The sequence below is a fragment of the Ochotona princeps genome, chromosome 14 (assembly GCF_030435755.1).
Source record: "Ochotona princeps isolate mOchPri1 chromosome 14, mOchPri1.hap1, whole genome shotgun sequence".
In the NCBI taxonomy this organism is placed as follows: domain Eukaryota; kingdom Metazoa; phylum Chordata; class Mammalia; order Lagomorpha; family Ochotonidae; genus Ochotona; species Ochotona princeps.
Genome location: NC_080845.1, coordinates 10294315 through 10315749, shown reverse-complemented (window position 1 = coordinate 10315749; position 21435 = coordinate 10294315). Strand labels below are relative to the sequence as shown.

General features: G+C 43.9%; 1 protein-coding gene across 1 annotated transcript in view; it reads right to left on the bottom strand.

The window, feature by feature from the left end:
* Positions 1-8024: 8024 nt before the first annotated feature.
* The window catches only part of C5 (complement C5), a 78335-nt gene continuing 64924 nt past the window's right edge, over positions 8025-21435 (bottom strand). The window contains exons 34-41 of the mRNA XM_058672642.1: positions 18231-18333; positions 17841-17915; positions 17618-17723; positions 16478-16561; positions 14563-14652; positions 11397-11480; positions 9367-9505; positions 8025-8796 (exon numbers count right to left, since the gene is read on the bottom strand). Of these exons, the coding sequence (XP_058528625.1) occupies positions 8658-8796; positions 9367-9505; positions 11397-11480; positions 14563-14652; positions 16478-16561; positions 17618-17723; positions 17841-17915; positions 18231-18333 (820 nt within the window). The 3' untranslated portion in view covers positions 8025-8657. The remainder of the gene's footprint in view (positions 8797-9366; positions 9506-11396; positions 11481-14562; positions 14653-16477; positions 16562-17617; positions 17724-17840; positions 17916-18230; positions 18334-21435) is intronic.

Below are 21435 nucleotides of genomic sequence, written 5' to 3'. Positions count from 1 at the left end.
GGAAGAAATAAGCCTGTGACTTTTCCCCACTCTCAGAGACACATTAGACAGCCTCCACCTATGTTATCTTGACACAAAGATGTTTTTAGTTGTAAATGTTATGCCTATCTTTGCTCCAAATTCTCCAACTTAAAAGGTCTTCCATGTATGGGCCCTTATTTTACCCCTGTAGCAGATACTTACTGTCAGAGGCCTGGGCTGTAGTCCCAGCTTTTCCACTGAACAACACCGTGGCCATAGACAAACTTGCTCCCCCTGGGCTGTGGTTCCCCCAGCCAATCGGAGGAGATCAGCTTTCATCCTTTCTGGTTTGGACATTTCAGGATTATGTAATTCATGACCGTTTGCATAACATACACACATCTGATTATGATGATAGAAACAGTGAGTGAGTGTACAGGGTGTTCCAAGGAAGGGAACTGTTTCTGCCAGCATGTCTGTTAGGGTGACGAGTCTCCAGCTGAGAAGGATCCAGAGGATCTTAGAGTTCTCATCTTAAAACATAATTCTTGGAGGAGAATCAAGATGGCAGAATAGGGTGAGGACACGTTTAAACAGATGGAAAAACATTAGTCAGTGTGAAGCAGTGAGGGAACATTCCAGAAAACAAAAGAGGACAGAACAATAGCAAAGGGGTACCAAGAGACTGACAGACACAGGAAAGCAGCAGATACAATGGTGTGGTTTTGCAGTGACTGATACCCCAGCGGCATTCAGCAAATGGTGGTTTGAATTGCAGCAGTTGGAACTTCATCAGCAACAAGGTGGGAAGGGACGTTCACTGGGAGCTCAGGAGGTGAACGCAAAGAACTGTCCATCCTGCTGGTCTGTTTGATCTGACCAGGAGCAGAGACAGAGCAGTAGGTCCCAGAAGGGCAGTGCAGGAACAGTACAGTTCGCACCACAGAGCTGAGTGAAGCGCCATTTTGTCTAGAGAGACAAAGGCTATGAACAGTGTTGCACATGCATTGAGCTGGGAATGAACTCATTTCTGGCTCAGTGAACTGCAAGAATGTGGCATTCTATAAGTTCCACCCAAGACAGGTCTGAGGGCTACCCAGACCTGATGGCCAATAGATCAAGAACTCTAGTAGGGGCACATCAGTCACCATTTTGTACGGTGTGGCAAAAGCTTTAAGACTGCAGTGACGGGCCCAGCGGCGTGGCCTAGCGGCTAAAGTCCTTGCCTTAAACGCCCTGGGATCCCATATGGGTGCCGGTTCTAATCCCGGCAGCTCCACTTCCCATCCAGTTCCCTGCTTGTGGCCTGGGAAAGCAGTTGAGGATGGCCCAAGGCTTTGGGACCCTGCACCTGCGTGGGAGACCTGGAAGAGGTTCCTGGTTCCTGGCTTCGGATTGGCGCGCACTGGCCCATTGTGGCTCACTTGGGGAGTGAAACATCGGATGGAAGATCTTCCTCTCTGTCTCTCCTCCTCTCTGTATATCCAGCTTTCCAATAATAATAAAAATCTTAAAAAAAAAAAAAAAGACTGTAGTGACAACATTGAATTGTGCATGTGCTGAGCTGGGAGCGAACACACTGAGCTCAATGCATTGCACTCGTCCCACAGGAAAATAATACCGACTTTGGCATCATATGGGTCAAAATAGGTCTGTTTGGCCTTCAAACCAAATGGCCAATTGGTTCCTGGCAAGATCAGTACCACCAACAACCTAGCTATATAAGACACGTGGTGTCTCCCTAATCCTTGAATCTGCTTCAACCGGAAGTGGGAGAAAGGTTGTACAGACAATGGTGCATCCTCAGCACGGTATCACAGGAGGTGGAGAGTGGTAAGCCAGGAGCCTGGGCTATGGAGACCATGGTGGAAATCTAACATAAGAACCCAGACCTGGAACTCACTGGAGGAAGTGGCACAGGTGACTGCAGACAAAGAGGAGCAGTGTACCAACTGCAATAAGTAAAATCGAACTGTAGACCTGTGGGTGACAGAGCTTAGAAACCTGCACCAAGGAAAAGAATCTGCTAACCAGAACTACAATGACCAAGAGCAAAAGAAGAAACAGAGGCACAATGAATACTACTGAAGACTCTCCTGCAAAGGAGCAAAACCCTTTGCCAACTTCAGAGTTAACTGAGGAAGACATCGATAAAATGGGAAATACAGGGCCCAGCGGCGTGGCCTAGCGGCTAAAGTCCTCTCCTTGAACGCGCCGGGATCCCATATGGGCGCCGGTTCTAATCCCGGCAGCTCCACTTCCCATCCAGCTCCCTGCTTGTGGCCTGGGAAAGCAGGAGAGGACAGTCCAAAGCCTTGGGACCTTGCACCCGCGTGGGAGACCCAGAAGAGGTTCCTGGTTCCCGGCATTGGTTCGGCGCGCACCGGCCCATTGGGGCTCACTTGGGGAATGAAACATCGGATGGAAGATCTTCCTCTCTGTCTCTCCTCCTCTCTGTAATCCGGCTTTCCAATAATAATAAAAAAAGTCTTTAAAAAAATGGGAAATACAGAATTCAAAACACTTTTTATAAAGCTTCTTATCAACAACAAGAAGCACGTAAAGCAGGCGTTCAAGGAATTTAAGGAATATGTCACACTGGAAATGAATGCAGATATATCAGAAATGAACAGCACAGTTGAGCAAACTAAAAGTACAGTGCAGAGTCTCTAAAATAGAATGAAGGAGGCATAAGAAAGAATCTCAGAATTAGAAGATATTTTTTGGTACTGGGGAAACAAACAAAAAGCTGGAAGTAGAACTGGGTCAAGCTAAAAAAAAGTATTAAAAAATTGAAAGACACTATTAAAAGACCAAATATAAGAGTTATGGGAGTTCTAGAAAGTGCAGAAAGCTGGAATTAAAAGGTGTATTTAATGAAATAATATGGGAAAATTTCCCTAAACTAGAGAAAGAATTGGGAAATGACATCCAGGAGGGGCACAGAACTCCCAACAGGTTTGACCAAAAGCGATCTTCACCAAGAAACATGATAATCAAGCTCTCTTCAACCGAACATAAGGAAAAGATCCTTAAATATGCACGTGAAAAAAAAAATCAACTGACATATAAAGAAATGCCAATTAAACTCACAGGAGACCTTTCACAGGAAACTCTACAGGCCAGAAGAGAATGGAGCAACAGATTCCAGATTCTAAAAGCAAAAAATTGTCGGCCCAGGATAACGTACCCAGCAAAGCTTTCCTTTGTCTTTGAAAATGAAATAAAATTCTTCCACAGTAAAGAAAAGTTAAAAGAATATGCCCTATAAAGGATACTTAAAGATGTTCACTTGACAGAGAAGATGAATAGCACCCACCAAAACCAAAGGTAAATGCAAAGAACATCCCAGTAAAATAACAACAGAAGACTGAATCAATTAACAATCCCTTGCTAAAAGTATAGGACCAAATTACCACCCATTCATATTAATCCTGAATGTAAATGACTTAAACTCATCAATCAAATATGATAGATTAGTAGACTGGATTAAAATAACAAAACTCATCTATTTGTTGCCTACAGGAGACAAATTTCACCAACAAAAGTCAGCAGAAACTGTACCTCATGGATTTTGATTTTTTTGGTTAGTTTCATCTCTTCAAAACGCTTTCTCACTAAATTCTTCAGTGACTCATAGATCATAAAGTAACATTTTCCTCAAGAAAGTTCTTGATTTTCTTTTTCATTTCTTCCATGACACATTAGTCATTTGGTAGCATGCTATTTAACTTTACAGAGTTATTAATTTCTTTTTTCTTCCTGTTATTGATTTTGTTTTGTGGATTTTCAATTAAGGGGAAGTATAGTAACTGTGTAATGGAGACTATCATATCTAGTAGCATGTTATTTAACTTCATGGCATTTAAATTTCTATTTTGCTTCCAGTTGTTGATTTTGTATTGTGGCTTTTCATTTAAGGGGATGTATAGTAACTGTGTAATGGAGACGGTCATATCCAGATGTGAGGATACAATGCAGTATGCATCTCTACTTCCAGACAAAGATGGACTCAAAATGAAACTTTACTGTATCTTGACAACAGGATGCTGGGCTCTCTGCCATTGTCCATGCCCACAATGATAGACATATGACTGCGTATAAAGAACTATACTATAGTAATAATATGGGAACTCAGTGATGGGGAGGGGGTTGGGAAGGGGACAAAGGAAATCTCAGGGTCTATGGAACTGTATCATAAAATGATAATAGTAATAATAGGAATAATAAAAAGAAATAAAATAAAAATAATATAATTCTTGGGCCTGGCACAGTAGCCTAGTGGCTAATGTCCTTGTCTTGCATGTACTGGGATCCCATATCGGCACCGGTTCATATCCTGGCTACTTCACTTCCTTTCCAGCTCCCTGCTTGTGGCCTGGGAAAGCAGTGGAGGACTGCCCAAAGCCCTGGGACCCTGCATTCACATGGGAGACACAGAAGAGCCTTCAGATAGCCTCAGTTCTGGGCGTTGTGGTTACCTGGGGAGTGAAATCAGTAGATGGGAGTTCTTTCTCTCTGTAAATCTGACTTTCCAATGGAGATAAAGAAATCTTTAAAAAAATAAAAATCCTTCCTTCTCTCCCTCCTGCCTTTCCTTCTCTCTTCATTCCTTTGGCTTTCCCTCATTCTATCCTTCTTCCTTCCTTTCTGATTCAGAGGCATAAAGAAATATTGTGATCTCCCAAGATTGAGGAGCATGTTCCCGGGGGCGTGTCTTTTTTTCATCACAATAAATACATAGAATCTTTCTCTTTTCAGGAGAAGAGAGGAAAGCATTTGAAAACACGACTCAGAGCTACTGGACACCTCTCGGGATCTCCATGTTGGGCTGCTAAATCCCTGGGGGAGTCAGCCACACTAGCCACGTGTGGACTTTCAGGGGAGCTGCTGAGCTAGCATGGGAGTGTGTGCATTTTCCTGGGGAAATGGGCTTGAAAGAACAGAGCCTCGCTCATCAGTTTGAGCCTGCCTGGTCCTTGGAGTTGGGGTATGTTGCCCTCAGAGTCTGGCGTCACAACACCAACATCAGACAAGGTGGATCAAGACAAAAAGACAACTGCATACTGACGTGTGATGTGTGAGTGCAAGGTCCAAACCACAAACATGACCACGTAATCCTTTCCTGGTGAAAGCGAGAAGGCACCGCTGCTTTTCTCCCAGCTTGGAAAGAATTAAGGGTTCCATCCTAGGACTCCCCCACTTTCTGACAGCACCTGACTTAGCGCAAGGCTGTACTTTCTTGAATTATCTCAGCATCAACCCGCCTCAAGCCCCTATTCTGCAAATCTTTTCTGGCACCCTCTTCCCAAGATGCCTACTGGTTTTTGTGGTGGTGCTCCCCCTAGGTGTAAAATCAGTAAACTCGGTTTGGCTCAACCACAGGTGTAGCACCTCTTGTCTGAGCAGAGGAACCTGACGACTAAAGCTTTCGATTCTGAAAAGGAGATGCATGTGGCTGAAGAAATTCCTACAACCCTTGCTGGCCAGTCCCAATATAAGCTCATGACTAAAACTTGACCCTGATCCTAACAGATGATTAGGCTGCAGGTTCTCAGTTTGTGGTCTCCGTCTCTTCCAGACAGCTATGCTACCCTAGCCCTTTCTCCTCATGCCTTCAATTGCTTTTCATCATCCTCTAGCCCAGGTGATGACCTGCCTTCCCAATTCTCTGAGAAAGGAACTTGCAAAGACTTCACTGTCAGAGCCGCCTGCCCAACAGCACCTGCCCCCAGCACACCAGCTCCGTTTCTGGGGTTTGGAATCCTGCCGCCCAAGGATATGTCCTGGCTACCTCCCAAAATGGTTTATCCTTTTCTGCATTTTCCATGGCTGTATTTGTCTTATAACGGGAGGGTTGTGAAGTTGGCAACAGAGACTGTATGACTTGCAAAGCCTCAATTATTTAGAGGGACTATAATGCATGGCGCCTTCGAGAAGTCTCCAGACAGAAGCACAGTCAGTATTCTTATATACAGCCAAGTCATCCACTTGTGTTCCAGGTCCCATCCACATCTTGAAGGATTCCAGCAGCTCTCCGTGCTCCCCCTAGCATGAGCAATTCTTTGCTGTCTTCAGGGTCATGCCCCTCAGTGCTTTCTCATCTCCACTTCTCCTTCACTCTTGCCCCCAAACCTATTTCTTTTGCTCCCATGTGTGACAAAAACTTTTGGAAAGCATTGGTTATACCACCTGTTTCCAAATCTCCTGCTAATCCTTAGACTCTCTCCAGTCGGGCCTTTGTCCCCCAGTGCTCCACCTAAACTGCATTGGAGAAAGTCAACCCATAGCAAAGTCTTCATTTTCTCTCTCCTTTCGGCAACATATGACACAGACCAGCATGCTCCTAGAAATGCTTCCTTTCACTTAACTTGTGGGACACCTCACAGTCTTGCATTTCCCCCTAATTTAATGGGTTCTCCATCTCTTTCCCTCAACAGCTTAACATTGAACCCCTCCAAAGGTCTTCCTTAATCTTTTCCCCTCTTCTCTTTATGTATCTTCAGTAATTGTATCTAGTTGAATGGCTTTAATATGCTAGTGGATCTCAGATTCACATTTTCAGCTCTGACATGTCTTCTGAACTCCAAAATTCTATGAGCAATTGCCTTCTTAATTCCTTTCCTTGGATGTTGAAGTGATCTCTTCTAAAACTCAATTAATCCAAAATGGAAGTCCTGACTCCAGCTTCCTCTGCAATCCCCATCTACTTTCCCAGGCCATAAAACCTCGATATCATCCTTGACTACTAATTTTCTCTCCCATTTATTTCCAACCTGTCAGGGAATCCAATCGGACCTACTTTCAAAATATATGTGAAATTCACCCACTTTTCAACATCTAGACTTTTGCCATTCTGTGCTGTTGTACCGTCATCCTTTGCCTGGTTTATTGCAGTAGCTTCCTAACTTGTTTCCTTCCTTCCACCTTTGTCTATTTTCAGCATGGAATCATTCTTTAAGAAAGTACCAGAGGCCATGTCACTGTCCTCTTTAACTCTTGCAAAGGCTCCTTGCTCCCTTCCAAGTAAAGCTGAAGCCATTTCCGTTGGTCTGCAGCATCTGCACCTGCTCCCTCAGCCTCCTTGTCATTCTTATCACACACCAGCATTCTCCCGCTCTTCGCCTGGCACCAGATACCCTGGAGTGTATGCGTCAAACACTGCTCCTCTAGCTAGTTATGTGGCTCACTCTACATCTGTCCAGCTATTGCTCAGGTATCACATTCCCAATGAAGTCTACCCTGACTTGACCATTGTATTTGAAACCATGGCTCTTCCCTGGCCAGTTCCGGTCTCTTATCCTGATTTACTGTTTCCTGTAATTATCACCTTCTAATATGCAAGGTCAATTCTTTTATTATTTCTTTGTCATTGTCATGTCTTCCTGAGTTGGAATCTAAGTGATTTTGGAATCAAGTGCTTACTATGATCAATATGTATTTGGAGGTTGCTGAGTAAATTAACATTACAGGATTTGTAAAAAAAAAAAAATAAAAAAGGCTGGAGAAGACTTACTGGTTCAGAGTAATTTTCTGAGAAATAGGAAGTGAGCGTACCTGCCTCGAACTTGACACTGGGGGATAGCTGGGCCACTGTGACCTGACCTATTTATAGTCACATTCATGGAGAAGACAGCCCAAATGCTCAGAGCATCTCCTGCCTCACATGCCGTTCCCTCCACCCTGCACTCAGCAGGTGACAGGAGACCCTGCCAACTTGTTTCAGAGGTGTCTCTTCATCCCTTATTGGCACAGAGTTTGGGCATCTTGGACATGATGGTCATGTTGACCAAAGCAGTGCCCACATTGTGTGCTCTGACGTTAAAAACAAACTCTTTAGCTCCTGGAAATGAGAAATCTTCGTGTTATTTGTGAAGCACACGACAAAGCCTTGCAGCGTTTCCCCTCATTGGTACAATGCAGATTCTTCAGAAGCGGGTTCATTTCAGGCACTGCTGCTGTTTTACTCAGTTCACATTGCCTTGGGATCCTTCCCGGGGGCTGCTGCTCGGAGGCATGTCTTCTGGTGGAGAAAATACTGGCAAGTTCATGGCGAAACAAATCTGTGCTGGGAGGGAGAGAAAGGGCCAGCGGGATCGCAAGTCTGGGTATGGAGAGGGCCATAGGGCCAGGGTTGGGGAGGGCAGGGAGGAGAGACATTCTCCAACACCCTCAGTTTTGCTAAGGGCCCCAGGGTTAGGCTATATTAGGGCAAAGGTTCTCTACTATTTTCTCCATTTGGCTGTCTTGGGGTGACTGAAGCTGAACTAGCAGAAAACAACATGCCATTTAGCAAATTCTCAAAGCAAAGTCAGGTTTTAATGATGTGTTTTGTGTTCCTTGGTATTTTCTTTCAAGCAAAGGCTATGTTTTGGGTGAGATGCTCCATTTCAATGCGGCAGTGATCCCAGCCCCAGCAAACATTCCCGAGTGGGAGGTTTTAGGCGGTGTTCCGGGTTACGGCTCCTAGCGTCCAATAACCTTGCACTCTCCATCTTCATGTCCCTCACCTCCCTGCCCTAAGCCATATTCTTCTGAGAGTCAAAGTTTTTAAAGTCATTCTCTAATAAAAAGCTAGTGCCCCTAATTCTAAGTATAGTGAGATTGTCAAGTGAGACCAGCTGTGGATGTTTACAAAAATGGGGCTTCAGCATTAGGAGTCTCCGAAAGTGAAACCTGCCTGCAGCCAACTGCCTTCAGGCATTTTCACAGCCATTTAAGAAGATGTCTTCAGCGAACTCTTCCAGAGTAGCCAAAAATGTTTGACACGACGAACATGCTGTTTCTGTAGGCCAATACTCAATCCAGGTGGAGGAATCTAATGGGTAGATGTACCTAGCAAGAAACGATGAGAACAAAGTGTTTGTGATGCTGTATGTGGTCTCCTTGGAAGGCTCCCCTCCACCCCGTTGTGGCAGGTGCCTAAGGGTGAGACTTCAGCCAAACTCTTCTGCATCAGCCCCTCCTGGGGAAGTTCATAAACCCTTGGGGGATGGATTATCAAACTACCAGGAGCTCCCAAGGGGAGAGGCAGGGATGAGTCTGATGGCAATGTTTGTGTTTTGGAAGTAGACAAGACCATAAAATGTATACATAAACATCTTCCTCTGAACAGCCACAGGACCCTGAGCGCATGCTGGGGGATCCAGTGTGGTGGCTAGCCGGGTGAGATTAGCTTGCTGGATTCCTTGCCTGGTACAGTCACTCACCTACGTTGCTTTATCAGGAGCGATGTCCTCAGTTGCGATGTGATGGCTTTAAATAACTCTTAGACTCATTTCACTTATGTTCCTAACAGCTTGTTGGTCAACAGCAAGGTCCATAAGAAGCATACAAAGTATTTAATAATAAACTATGCTCAACTTGGGAGGGAGGGTCAGAGACTGCAGAATATTGACAACTTACTTGATATTGAAATTGTATTTTATCTGCAGGGCTTCCTTCCCCATAAGCAAATACTGTCTTCCTTTTACCAGGTCAGCATTCGCACAGGTTGTCTTTTTAATGAATGTGATTTCAGAGCCTTTCTGAGCAACGGCTTCCCCTGAGACAGACATGAGTAAGGTTAGGACATGCAAGTCTTGATGTCACAGTTGTCAAGTCTCTCAAGTTGTCTGCTTCCTCACGGTGACTGAGAGGCCAGTGGCTACTAGAGAGCAGACAAAGCTCTCCAGGGAAGGCTTGGGACTCCATATCTCTGTTTTTCTATGTTTCTGTAGAGTTAAGACAGACTATTTGGGCTCACCCCCAGCTGAATTGCTCTGGGTACATGATATATGCTCTCTGTACAGGGCTCAGTTCCCACATCAGCCAAATATAAGATATAAGTATTCAGTATTTTTCCGGAAAAATGGGCACAATAAAATCCGCCTTGTAGAACTGCTGTAAGAGTAAATGGATGAATATCTAATACGGCATTAGGACATAGTGAGAATTATGTAAATGATGCAGGAGTTCAAACTCTTGCAGAATTAAAAGAACCCATCAAGAACAGGGTACTACTGTTTTTTGCTATTTCATAGCAAAATATAAAGATATTTGGTAGTTGACAAGTAGAAAAGTATGAAAGGAAAGTTCAGGAAATTAACTTTTTATCCTCCCCCCAAACCCAGGGAAGGGAGAGGGTAGCCATGAAGCTAGTCCCCCTACACAGATGCACTCTCCCCCACGCTGACCTGTTAAATTCCAGACACCTGTACAGCCATCTTCTTCTCTTACAATGTCCGGCAGACATTCCTTGAAGCTGTTTGTCACTGGCAGCTGTTTTCCCTTTACTTCTTTTATATCTGAGTTTTTATTGTGCCATCTTATACCATGTGTCTCCCCGGCTATATGAGACTGCCAGACTGTGTCTGACTTATTGCTGAACAATTGTCTGCTGAATTCTAAAGGCCATTTGAACTTGTTGCTAAAGTGCATATAATCATAAGTGTGTAAGTGGCACACTCTGCTTAGTAATATAAATTCTAGAATATGCATATTAGATCAAGCTCATTTTCTCACAGTCCCAATGACATAGCTTCCTGTTGTAGCAATGTCTGACCAGTGTTTCCAGCACCATCTACCAACTCAGCCCCTGGCATAGGAGGTCGTGTGGTGCTATGGGTCTTACTGTTTTTAAAACTTTTGTTAATGAAATATTTCCAATATATTCAGGAGAGAGAGTAATTGGCCCAGCTTCAGTAATCACTAATTTGTTCTCACCTAGCTCCTCATCCTCTTCAAGCACCCTGGGCCTAGGGAGAAATGCCAGGTTATTTTTATACTCAAACTACCTACTCTTGGTTTACTATAACTGTGGAGCATTTTTTGGATAGGTGGTAGATTACAGCATTTTGATTTGTATATAAACTCAAAATTTGAAATGAGCATTTAAAATGAACACCTAAAGTGAGAAAATAAAGTATGCCAAAAATGTATTAACTCTGGATTTTAAATATAAAAATTATTCTTTGACTATCCAGTACAAAGAGGAAATGACACTGCTCAAGTTCTGTGACTTGGGAGTCATCCGAACTTGTGCAGAATTGCCAAGAGTCTGGAATGTCTTTTGATATGAGACTTGCTCTAGATAAATGCTTTGTATTCAGGAATGAAGAGTTATTTATTATTCCAGTAAAAAAAAGGAATGGCTTATTACTGCTCGTGATATGAATATTGTATGCAATTGATGCTCAAAAGTTGGACTGTGGAAAGATCCAAGTGTTAACCACTTACCTATCAGAATGGCAACCAAGGTTCAAATAAAGGAAATGTTAGCCCATCCATGGCACCCCAGGAAGATGATACCACAAAACAGCTTCTTGCAGTGAAACACAATAATAAAAACTCTGGTTTCTTCAAGTTGCAGCCTTTGTGTCTAACGCAATGCCTGGCACATGGTAACTACTCCTTATTTGTCAGATGGGAGAATGAATGAATGAACGGTTTCTCACCAGTTTTGTAGACATCCAGAAGGGTTGCTGTGTACTTGATGAAAGCATTTTCTTCAGTGATGGATGTGACACTAACTTTATAAGCTGTTTTTTTTAAAATAAAAAAGCAAAAATGAAACAATTCATGATTAATGTCACAATGCCATATCCATTAGAAGCCAGAATTTGTCAAACAAATGAGAACTAAAGCTTGGCAGGCTATTCTTATGTCTTTTTAGGAAGCTGTCCCCCATTGCCTCAGTCTGGTTCAATGCCTCGAATCAACCATCAGTTTTGACCACTGCTATAGAGCAGGCTGATAAGGGCCATGGTAACTTAAATAACAAAAGCACGTAAAGCAGATAAACAAGAAGTCTTTGCTAGGTACACAGTTCAGATGTTGATTCTTTTTTTTTTTTTTAAAGATTTATTTATTTTTATTACAAAGTCAGATATACAGAGAATAGGAGAGACAGAGAGGAAGATCTTCCGTCCGATGATTCACTCCCCAAGTAAGCCACAACGGCCAGTGCTGCGCCAATCCGAAAACGGGAACCAGGAACCTCTTCCAGGTCTCCCACATGGGTGCAGGGTCCCAAAGCTTTGGGCCGTCCTCAACTGCTTTCCCAGGCCACAAGCAGGGAGCTGGATGGAAAGTGGGGCTGCCGGGATTAGAACCGGCACCCATATGGGATCCCGGGGCTTTCAAGGTGAGGACTTTAGCCGCTAGGCCACGCCGCTGGGCCCAGATGTTGATTCTTTAAAAGCAATGGAATCATATCTGTGGGGTCCTCGGAATATCCTCTTCCTTGCCCTGCACATGGCCACAGAGGGGACCTGCTATAAGAGCCTTTCTGTATCCTTGCTTACCCCCTATGGCTCCACTGGCGTCTTTTTTTTTTAATATTAGGATTCTGTTTTCATATTCACCCTTGCTTGGACTGTCAGCTATGTTTGACATGAGCCATTCCCGCTTATTTATGATTCATACAGTAAGAATGAGTGATGCACAGTGGGTTTGACCTCAGCTCTGGAACAAACAGCTTGATAGATCCATGTGACCTTAGAAAAGATCTCCTTTAGTTTTGCTTTTGATGGGGTCCAAAAAAATGATCTAAAACGTTTGTCCATTTTTCAGATCCTTCTAGTCTAGGAGTCTATTCCAAATATGGAGAACCGGTTTCACAGACTGGCAGAAGCAGAGGCGATGTAAATTAGTGGCTTAAAATGGTTGAGAAACACCATGAATTTCAGATTTGTAAGTTCTTATGATGAACAGGGCAATATAGTTACCATGTAGGCATGAGTAGAAAAAGGAAACTGTTTTGTTTCCATTTTATTCTTCCTGTAACAGACTGAAGTCTTCAGAAAAAGCTGAGCAAATCCTGAAAGTAGTACAATGAATCCAGATCCATTTATTTTGTGTTAAGATAGTTTCCTGACAGTTTAAACGGTGAAGGGAAGAAATAACTTAATGAAAATACTGTTTGTTAAAACAATATGAATTTTTATCCTCTTCAAGTCCTGGTATATTTTATATTGTTTATCTGAAATGGTGGGGGGAAGAGGAAGAGAGCAGTTGAGCAATATCTTGCACCCACTGGTTCACTCTCCAGATGTCTTTATCAGCTGGAGGGGCTGGGCCAGGCTGAAACCACCAGCCTGGAACTCATTCCAGATGTCCCATGTTGGGGGCAGGGACTCACATTCTTGAGACACCACCTGCTGCCTTCCCAGGGTGCATGTTAGTAAGCAGCTGAGTTGGTAGCTGGGACTGGGAGCCAACCACTCTGACAAGGAGACATGCGTGTCCCAACCGTCTTGCCTGCTGCATCCAACACCTCCCTTTCACATATATTGTTAAAATCTTGACTGATTCAGGCATCTTTTTGGACTTTTTTAAAAAAATCAAGATGGAATTAAAAGGAAATACCACACATCATACGAAAGTCACTCTGATGGCTGTATTCCCATTAAGAGAACTGGGTAGATGGTGAAGGGGATAATTCCAGAGGACAGGATGTGCCCTACTTGTGTTTCTTCTGGCATGCCTTTGAGAGCAACAATGCCTCTCCCCGAAGCCTCCCTCCCAGGTCAAACAGTATAACGCTCTGCTTGCTCACAAGGTTCTTACCCGACTAGTGGGAAACAGGGCATGGGACGGGCTGAGAAACACAAAGCGTGGTATCAGCTGTAGTTCATTTTTATAAATAACCCCCTTCAAATTTTTAAGGCAGAAAAGAATCTGAGACAGTACACAGTATGCTCTTTTTTAAAACTAATCCAGGAAGGACTAACAAACACTGTGGGGAGCAGACAGACGAGCTCATTCTGCTGTGACTGGCAACCTGGCCACCAGGTTCCCAGGGAAGAGACTCGTCTCTGAGACCCCAGATCAGGGGGTCCTCCTTAAAGGGAAGGTTCTCACACACAGTTAGGCATGTGACAAAGCCTGTGGAGGACTGCTGGACCACATTTATAAAAATGCCAAGCCCTGAGACTACTGCTGTCTCTGTTCCTGCTCCAGCAACTGAAGGCCACAGAACTACTAAAAAGATATAGTTGTTTTTATTGGAAGTGCAGATAAAATTCATAGAGAGAAGGAGAGACAGAAAGATCTTTCATTTGCTGGTTCACTCCCCAAATGGTTGCAATGGCCAGAGCTGAGCTGATTTGAAGCCAGGAGCCAGGGGCCTCCTCTGGGTCTCCTATGTGGGCACAGGAGCCCAGGGCTTTGGACCATCCTCCATTGCTTTCCCACATCATAAGCAGGGAGCTGGATAGGAAGCAGAGCAGCTGGGACACGAACCAGAGCACATATGGGATCCCAGCGCTTGCAAGGTGAGGATTTAGCCATTGAGCCATTGTACAGGGCCCTAAAATAAATCTTTTTTTAAGTACCCTGTGAATATGGTTCAATATCTGTAATTCAAAAGGATTTTTTAGAGAACAGTGCCTTTTCTGGGTGTGTATATCACTTTCATTAACTTTAATTCAGTCTTATTTCTTGGCTGGAGAATAAGTAATTTTGTATGTTAATGCTGAAAATTGATGGCATGTGTCTTCAAGGGGAGTGAGTGGGAGGCTGCAGCCATGTAATCACTGTGTGAAGTTTTGGCCTTTCTAACTGAGCATGTATTCATAAGATTTCACATGTAAAGGAACTACAGTGAACTTTAGAACTTACCATATGCAATCTCAGGTTTACATGCTGTTTCTCTTCTAGTATTTGCAGAGATTGTCAGATCCAGTTCTTCCTTCATTTGCCCACAGTCAGCTGGATTTGTGGAAAATGGTGAAAGTAAGATTAATACAAAGAAGCAGATGTTCTCTTTGGGAGTAAATGCTGTTTCCCCTGAGATAATCCAACATAACCTTACAAATATCAGTTTCCTAACACCTGTCCACTTTCTCCTCCATCAAAGCAGAACATGGCACAAAGCCAAAGCCAAATGAACAAACCCCCAAAAGACCGTGAATGCATGGTGATTCACCTTCAGCTCTTTGGGGGGAAATTTTTTCACTTTGAGTATAATCAAAAGTCCATTGTGGCATACACATAAAGTTGCAGTCTGACATGCTGGCATCCTATATATGGGTACTGATTCATGTCCCTGCCGCTCCACTGCCAATCCAGCTTCCTGCTAACGACTTTGGGCCCCTGACACCCATGTGAGAGACCCTGATGAAGCTCTTGGGCATTGTAGCCATCGGGGGAAGAATCAGTAAATGCAAGATCTCTCTGTGTCTCTCCTATCTCTCTCTCTGCATCTCTTTCTAAATCAATAAATAACAATTTTAAAAAGAAAAAAAAGTCAGTCGTAAGACCTCCAATGACAAGTTTAATTTGTGGATATAGGATTGTATATGTACCTAGGATGTGTGTAGTTGTTTACAATTTTGGAAAAAATTCAAACCAAACCAACCAGCCATACATAGAGTTAGCTTTTTCACCTTTCCTGAGGTCTAGATTTACTCCTTGGCCAAGAAGCCTGTCTTTAGCTCACAGAAGACCAAATGCAACTGGACAAAAGGCACAGCATCACATAAACTGAGAAGAATAAGCAGAAAGACAGAAGAGATGTAGTTTAGTCCTGGACCTCCAGTTCTTAGGTTAGGTTCCTATTACTTAGAAAAAAAAAAAAAAGGTTACGAAACCTTCATATTGTGTCATTCCTCTGATGTCCACTAGCCACTGGATGGTGTCTGCTCCTGCATGTTATCAGCCATCTGGTTCAGGAGTGATGGAGAAGCAGCTTTACCAAACTTAAGGAATTACTAACTTTCAATCAACTGAGATTAAATTTCTAATTATTAAAGAAAGGTTTATTTTGTTTATTTGAAAGACAGAATCACAGAGAGATAGAAATTGGATCTGTTGGCTCATTTCTCAAATGACTGCAAATCCAGTGGCACAGCCAGGCTGAAGCAAGGAGCCAGGAACTTCGCCTGGGTCTCCCACCTGGGTGGCAGGGACCCAAGGACTTGGGCTGTCACCTGCTGCCTTTTCTGATGTACTTACAGGAAGCACAGCATTCAGGGTGCATATTGGCACTCTGATATGGGATATTGTCACCAGTGATGGCCTAACCTGTGTGGTGGTGGCCTAACATTGTGTAGGGTAGAACAATGGCTCCTACATTGCTACTTCTGAACAGTTTTCTCAGAAGAGTCTGATTTATGAGTGGCTGCTTTAAATAAGCATGAGGCTCACATGTTTCAAAAGTAAAATTAATATTTAATTTTAAAGGCCGGAGGAGAGGGAGAGGAAGAGAGAGCAAGGGAGAGAGAGAGAGGGAGAAAGAGAGAAAGAGAGCGAGAGAGAGAGAGAAAAAATGAATCTTCCATTAGCTGGTTCACTCCCCAGATAGCCACAACAGCCAGAGCTGGCCAGATGAAACCACGAGCCAGGAATTCAACTTGGGTCTCCCATGTGGGTGACAAAGACCCACATTTGGGCCATTACCCACCAGCATCTAGGTTGCATACCAGCAGAAAGCTGACACTGGGTGTGGTTGTCCCAAGGGGCAACATGTCTGCCAAATGTCTGCCCCTGTCCTCCTCCAAACCATGTAGTTTAAATGTGCTGAATGAACTTTTACCTTCCACACACTTGCACATTGCTCCTTCACAGATTCTCTGGAATTTGGAGTAGGAAGTACTGTAAAACATGGTGCAGTGTTTATCTGTGGCAATAAAAACAAGGTTAAGAGAAGCAGCTTGGTAGATACCTGATGGACACACTGATTTCTCTGTTACGTGGAATCACAAAAGTCACCTATTCCAAACATTTCTTCTTATGACTAAGGACCACAGAGCTTAAAATATGAATCTTCTGTATGAAGAATGGTTCCTTTACCTTCAGAAAGATCTTCTCATGCTTGCAATTTTCCCGCTCAACATTCATTTTTTAGACTGAAAAAAAATTCTATGGTTCCATGAATCAGAGGAAAATAAATCATGTTATTTAAATAATTGCAATTGTTTAGGTTGGACGAAAGGGCTAATCATAGTCTTTGTGATTTCAGAAATAAAACTAGAATGAATGATGCCATCAGTTTAGTTTATTTTTAAGAATTTTCTAACAAGTAGAACTGCCCAAGATAGTCATCTAACCTATAAACCAATAAGCTCTTCAACTACTAAACACTCAAATAAATGGCTAATAGTTAAATGTGAGATCACTTCCTTAATAAACATTTCTGTGTCTACACTATTACAGATATGTGCCTGACACTGTTAGATACTAGGGACATAAGAATGAAAACATTCTACTTGGGTTTGGTGAGAAAAACATACAAGCCAATCATACCACTACGTGAAATCTGCTCTAACAGAGCTACCTTCGAAGTGTAAGAATAGGAATGGGATAGACGCAGTGGTGGGAGGAACAGAGAGATAGATGGGTACGTGGATTTCTTCTCTAAAAAAAAGTAAGAGCTGCAATGAGTATAAAAGTGATACCACAGATAAACCCAAGACAAAGAAGTTTAAAAGTTGGGGGCAATCAAATCCAGTTATTTTGAAAAAGGAAGAAATCAAAGACAGGTGAAATGATTTGTTTAATGCCACAAAGTAGTTTGTGTATAGTAGTAGCTTGAATGTTCTAGTTGAGACTTCTAAGAATGAGTTCTTCAAGAGGCAATATATGACATTTCCAGGACTCTAGATTCCAGTGGATCTAATATTTCTGTAAAAATTCACAGTAGTCTTCAAAAAAATTTTCAAGTAGCATTGGTTACCTGGTCTGTGATATTCATATACTGTAAAAGTCGCAGGACTCAAATAGCCAACTTGAAAAAGTTCAAATATCCGGAATCGGACACAAAGAAAATCACCGGAAGGAATCTGTCAGACACATGCAAGAATGTAAGGCAACTGTGGGAGAGAAGATATTCAGGGAATTTTAGCCTATACATTTTGAATAGTGATAATAAGGGGAAAATGGCAGAATGGAAAGCTTACTGAATTCACTTGCAGAATCACATGTCCATCTTTGATTTGGTAGTCAGTTAATAGTTGATCTACTCCTTCCACAAGCTGAAGGAAGAAACACTCAATTTTAGTATCATTAGCTTTTTGTTTAAACATATTCACCTGTTGATGGGATGCTAAATCACAAGGAAGTTGAAGAGCAGCTCCTCTTCTTGAAAAGTCTGAGCACATTAACGTGTATGTTCAGTTTCAGAACACAGAAACGTGTGCTTCCGCACTTCATCCTGATAAATCAAGACTTAGGGAGATGGTTGTTTTGGAAAGTGTATTTTGTGTGATTCTATGGAAGTATCATATTAAAATGAAAGAAATGTGTCTAAAATTGAGCGTGCTCAAAACAATGCTAAAGGAAACACGTACAGCTCTTAAGTCATCTTGATTGGCACTGATTCCAGTGGGCAAAGAGATGTCCATCACTGCGTGGGAGGATCCAGATGGCGAATCTTCCTTGTTGGCCTTGTAGCTAAGAGAAGTCAGAGGTTAGGGCGTGGAATAAACAGACACATGGGCACTTCAACAAGCTGATGGAATATGCAGTTGAAAGATAGGTTTACCTTTGGTACAAAAAAAAAAAACTTTGAAACACACATAGGTTTTTCATAAAACACATTTCAATGAGCTTTTTGGTAGATAAGATTTATTTTATTTTATTATGGGAAAGGCAGATACACAGACAGAAGGAGAGACAGAGAGAAAGATCCTTTGTCTGCTGGGCTACTTCCCAAATGGCCACAACAATCAGAGCAGAGTCGATCTGAAGTCAGGAGCCAGGAGCCTCTTCCAGGTCTCCCATGCAGGTACAGGGTCCCAAGACTTTGGGCCGTCCTCCATTGCTTTCCCAGGCCACAAGCTGGGATGGGAAGTAGAGCAACTGGGACATGAACCGGCGTCCACATGGCATCCCAGTGAATGCAAGGAAAGGATTTAGCCACTAAGCTGCTGCTCTGGGTCAGCAGATAATAATATTCTTAAAGAAATGACCCCTGCTGCACTACTCCTTAGCAGACTTTCATTTTTCACAGCTGGGGTCTCCATGTATGTAGATACTGTGTGGGCTAGTATCCCTGACTTTGAGACTTACAAGGAATCTTCCAGCCATCTATCCTCTTTCCTCACTTGACCAATAGCATCAAAGGGCTACTCCACGGCTGGAAGACAGGAGTCCCCCACAAGTGGACCAGCTGGGGAAGCCGGGATGTGAGGAAGGCGTGTATTTGAGCAGACTGTGTCTGCTTCATGCATATGTGAGAGAATCCTTGTCTCACTTCTTGCTTTAGTTAGTGGAGTACATTCAAAGGAGAAAATTAGCTGCAAAGTGTAAAACCACTCAATAATGAGATTATGATGATCTCTCTTCTGCCTTTCCTTCTCTTTCCTCCATTTTCAAAACCTCCCATAATCCTTTATTTAAAAGACAATGCTCAAGGACTATCTCCTGTCTGGGAGGCTAAGGAGAAAGGCAGAAGGGACAGAAGGAGAGAAAAGAACACTGAAGGGAGAAATCAGAAAATTTGGGTTTTATTCCAGTTCTGTCCACAGATTTCCACACATCAAACCCCCTCTCTAGCCACATTTTCTGTTGTATGAAGTGAGCTCTGAAGCAGTACACACGAGTGTTTCAAGTCTGTCTTTAGGATTCTAAGGCTGTGGTCTTGGGAGAGGCTTGGTGCTTCCATCCAGCATGGCTGGAGGACACATAGCAAGGGCAGTTTGGTGGCAGAGTTGGGGGAACAGTGTAAACTTACTTCCGTGTAGGCTGAGTCTCAGGTTCCAGCCTCGCTTCAAGCTGCCTGAAGGGGCAGCTGCGTGTGTGACAAGGGAGCTTGGGAGAGCAGTCAGGAGGAAAGGAAGAGACAAGGGGAGCAGCTCCTCAGCAGGGAAGTGGACTGTGCTCGCCCAGTGGGATGGGGAGCTATGGAATAGGACAGTGTAGGAGTCTGCAGTGGCAGGGCTTAGCTTTCCCCATGCTGCCTTCCAGAGCAGTCCCTGCTTGGAAGTTCCATATGTAACACTTGCCACAATAATTGAGAGTGCTATAAAATCTTAGACATGTAAAAATGTAAAATCCCCATTCTTCACCCGGGTGACTCATTTGGTTCTGGAGAGCGGCTGAGAGCCACACTGTGACATGTGCACATGTCTGGAATCGGGTAAGAGCAGGGAAGTCTTGCTCACAGATGCAAAAAACACACTGTCACCAGGGTGGAAAGGGCCTCCAGAACCGAGCGTTTCCCTGAAAAGGCTGAGGGAGCCTTGATGACTGGTTGCCATGGAGACTGCTTCAACTGTGGAACAGAAATCCTCTTTTTGAGGAGCCTTTTGCTTGCTGCCAAAGCCAGCAATCTGCCCCAAAGGCCTTTTGTTGCGAGAGAAATGAACTCCGTTTTTCCCTTTCTTAGGAACACAACAGGGAGGTTATGAAAAGCTAAGTACAAGCAAGAGGCTCTGGGCAGACAGAGACTACGTATGCGGGTGTTTTTAATCAGAGGGGAATGTGTTGGAAGTCAGGGAACTTCTGACATGAATAAGGGACTACACAGTTCCTTTTGGAATCCTCCTAGCTTAACCTCAGTGTTGCAGAGCCGAAAGGGTATTCACCCCTCCTTCTCTGAACATGCTGTCCTCAGTCCGTAAGGCCAAAGGACGCAATCGTCACTGTGGCGTCTCGCTAGCTTTCCCTTGTATACTGACAATTGGAACTAGGCTTCCTGTTAATGAAGTCAAAGGAGTGAGCAATAAGAACCACTCACTGGGCCCAGAGCGATAGCATAGTGGTTAAGGTCCTTGCCTTGCATTTGCTGGGATCCCATATGGGCACCAGTTTTAATTCTGGTGGCCCTGCTTCCCATCCAGCTCCCTGCTTGTAGCCTGGGAAAGCAGTCAAAGACAGCCCAAAGCCCTAGGACCCTGTACCACCGTGGGAAACCTGGAAGAGCTCCTGGCTCCTGGCTTCAATCGGCACAGCATCAGCTGTTGCGCTCACTTGGGGAGTGAACCATCGGATGGAAGATCTTTTTCTCTGTCTCTCCTCCTCTCTGCATATCCACCTTTCCAATAAAAATAAATAAATCTTAAACAAAGAAAACCACTCACTACACAGCAGACTTGTAGATCCACAGCCTGACATCTTGGCTTTACTACATCAGGCTGGAGAAGCAAGCGCACAGGTGGAAGGGTACTGGCTGAGCCTGCAAGCAGGCGTTCCCCTCTGTCACCCAGCAGCCGGTTTATGCTGACTCTAGAGGTCCCAGTACAGCATCCCATGCATGGATCCCAGCTTTGACCAGAAGTCAGCTGCCTCTCTGTGGGGTCCTCCCTGGACTTAAAGAGAACATTGAGGGCCCAGCGGCATGGCCTAGCGGCTGAAGTCCTCACCTTGAACGCCCCAGGATCCCATGTGGGCGCCGGTTCTAATCCTGGCAGCTCTACTTCCCATCCAGCTCCCTGCTTGTGGCCTGGGAAGGCAGTCGAGAACAGCCCAATGCATTGGGGCCCTGCACCCGTGTGGGAGACCTGGAAGAGGTTCCTGGTTCCCGGCATCGGATCGGCACAGCACCGGCCGTTG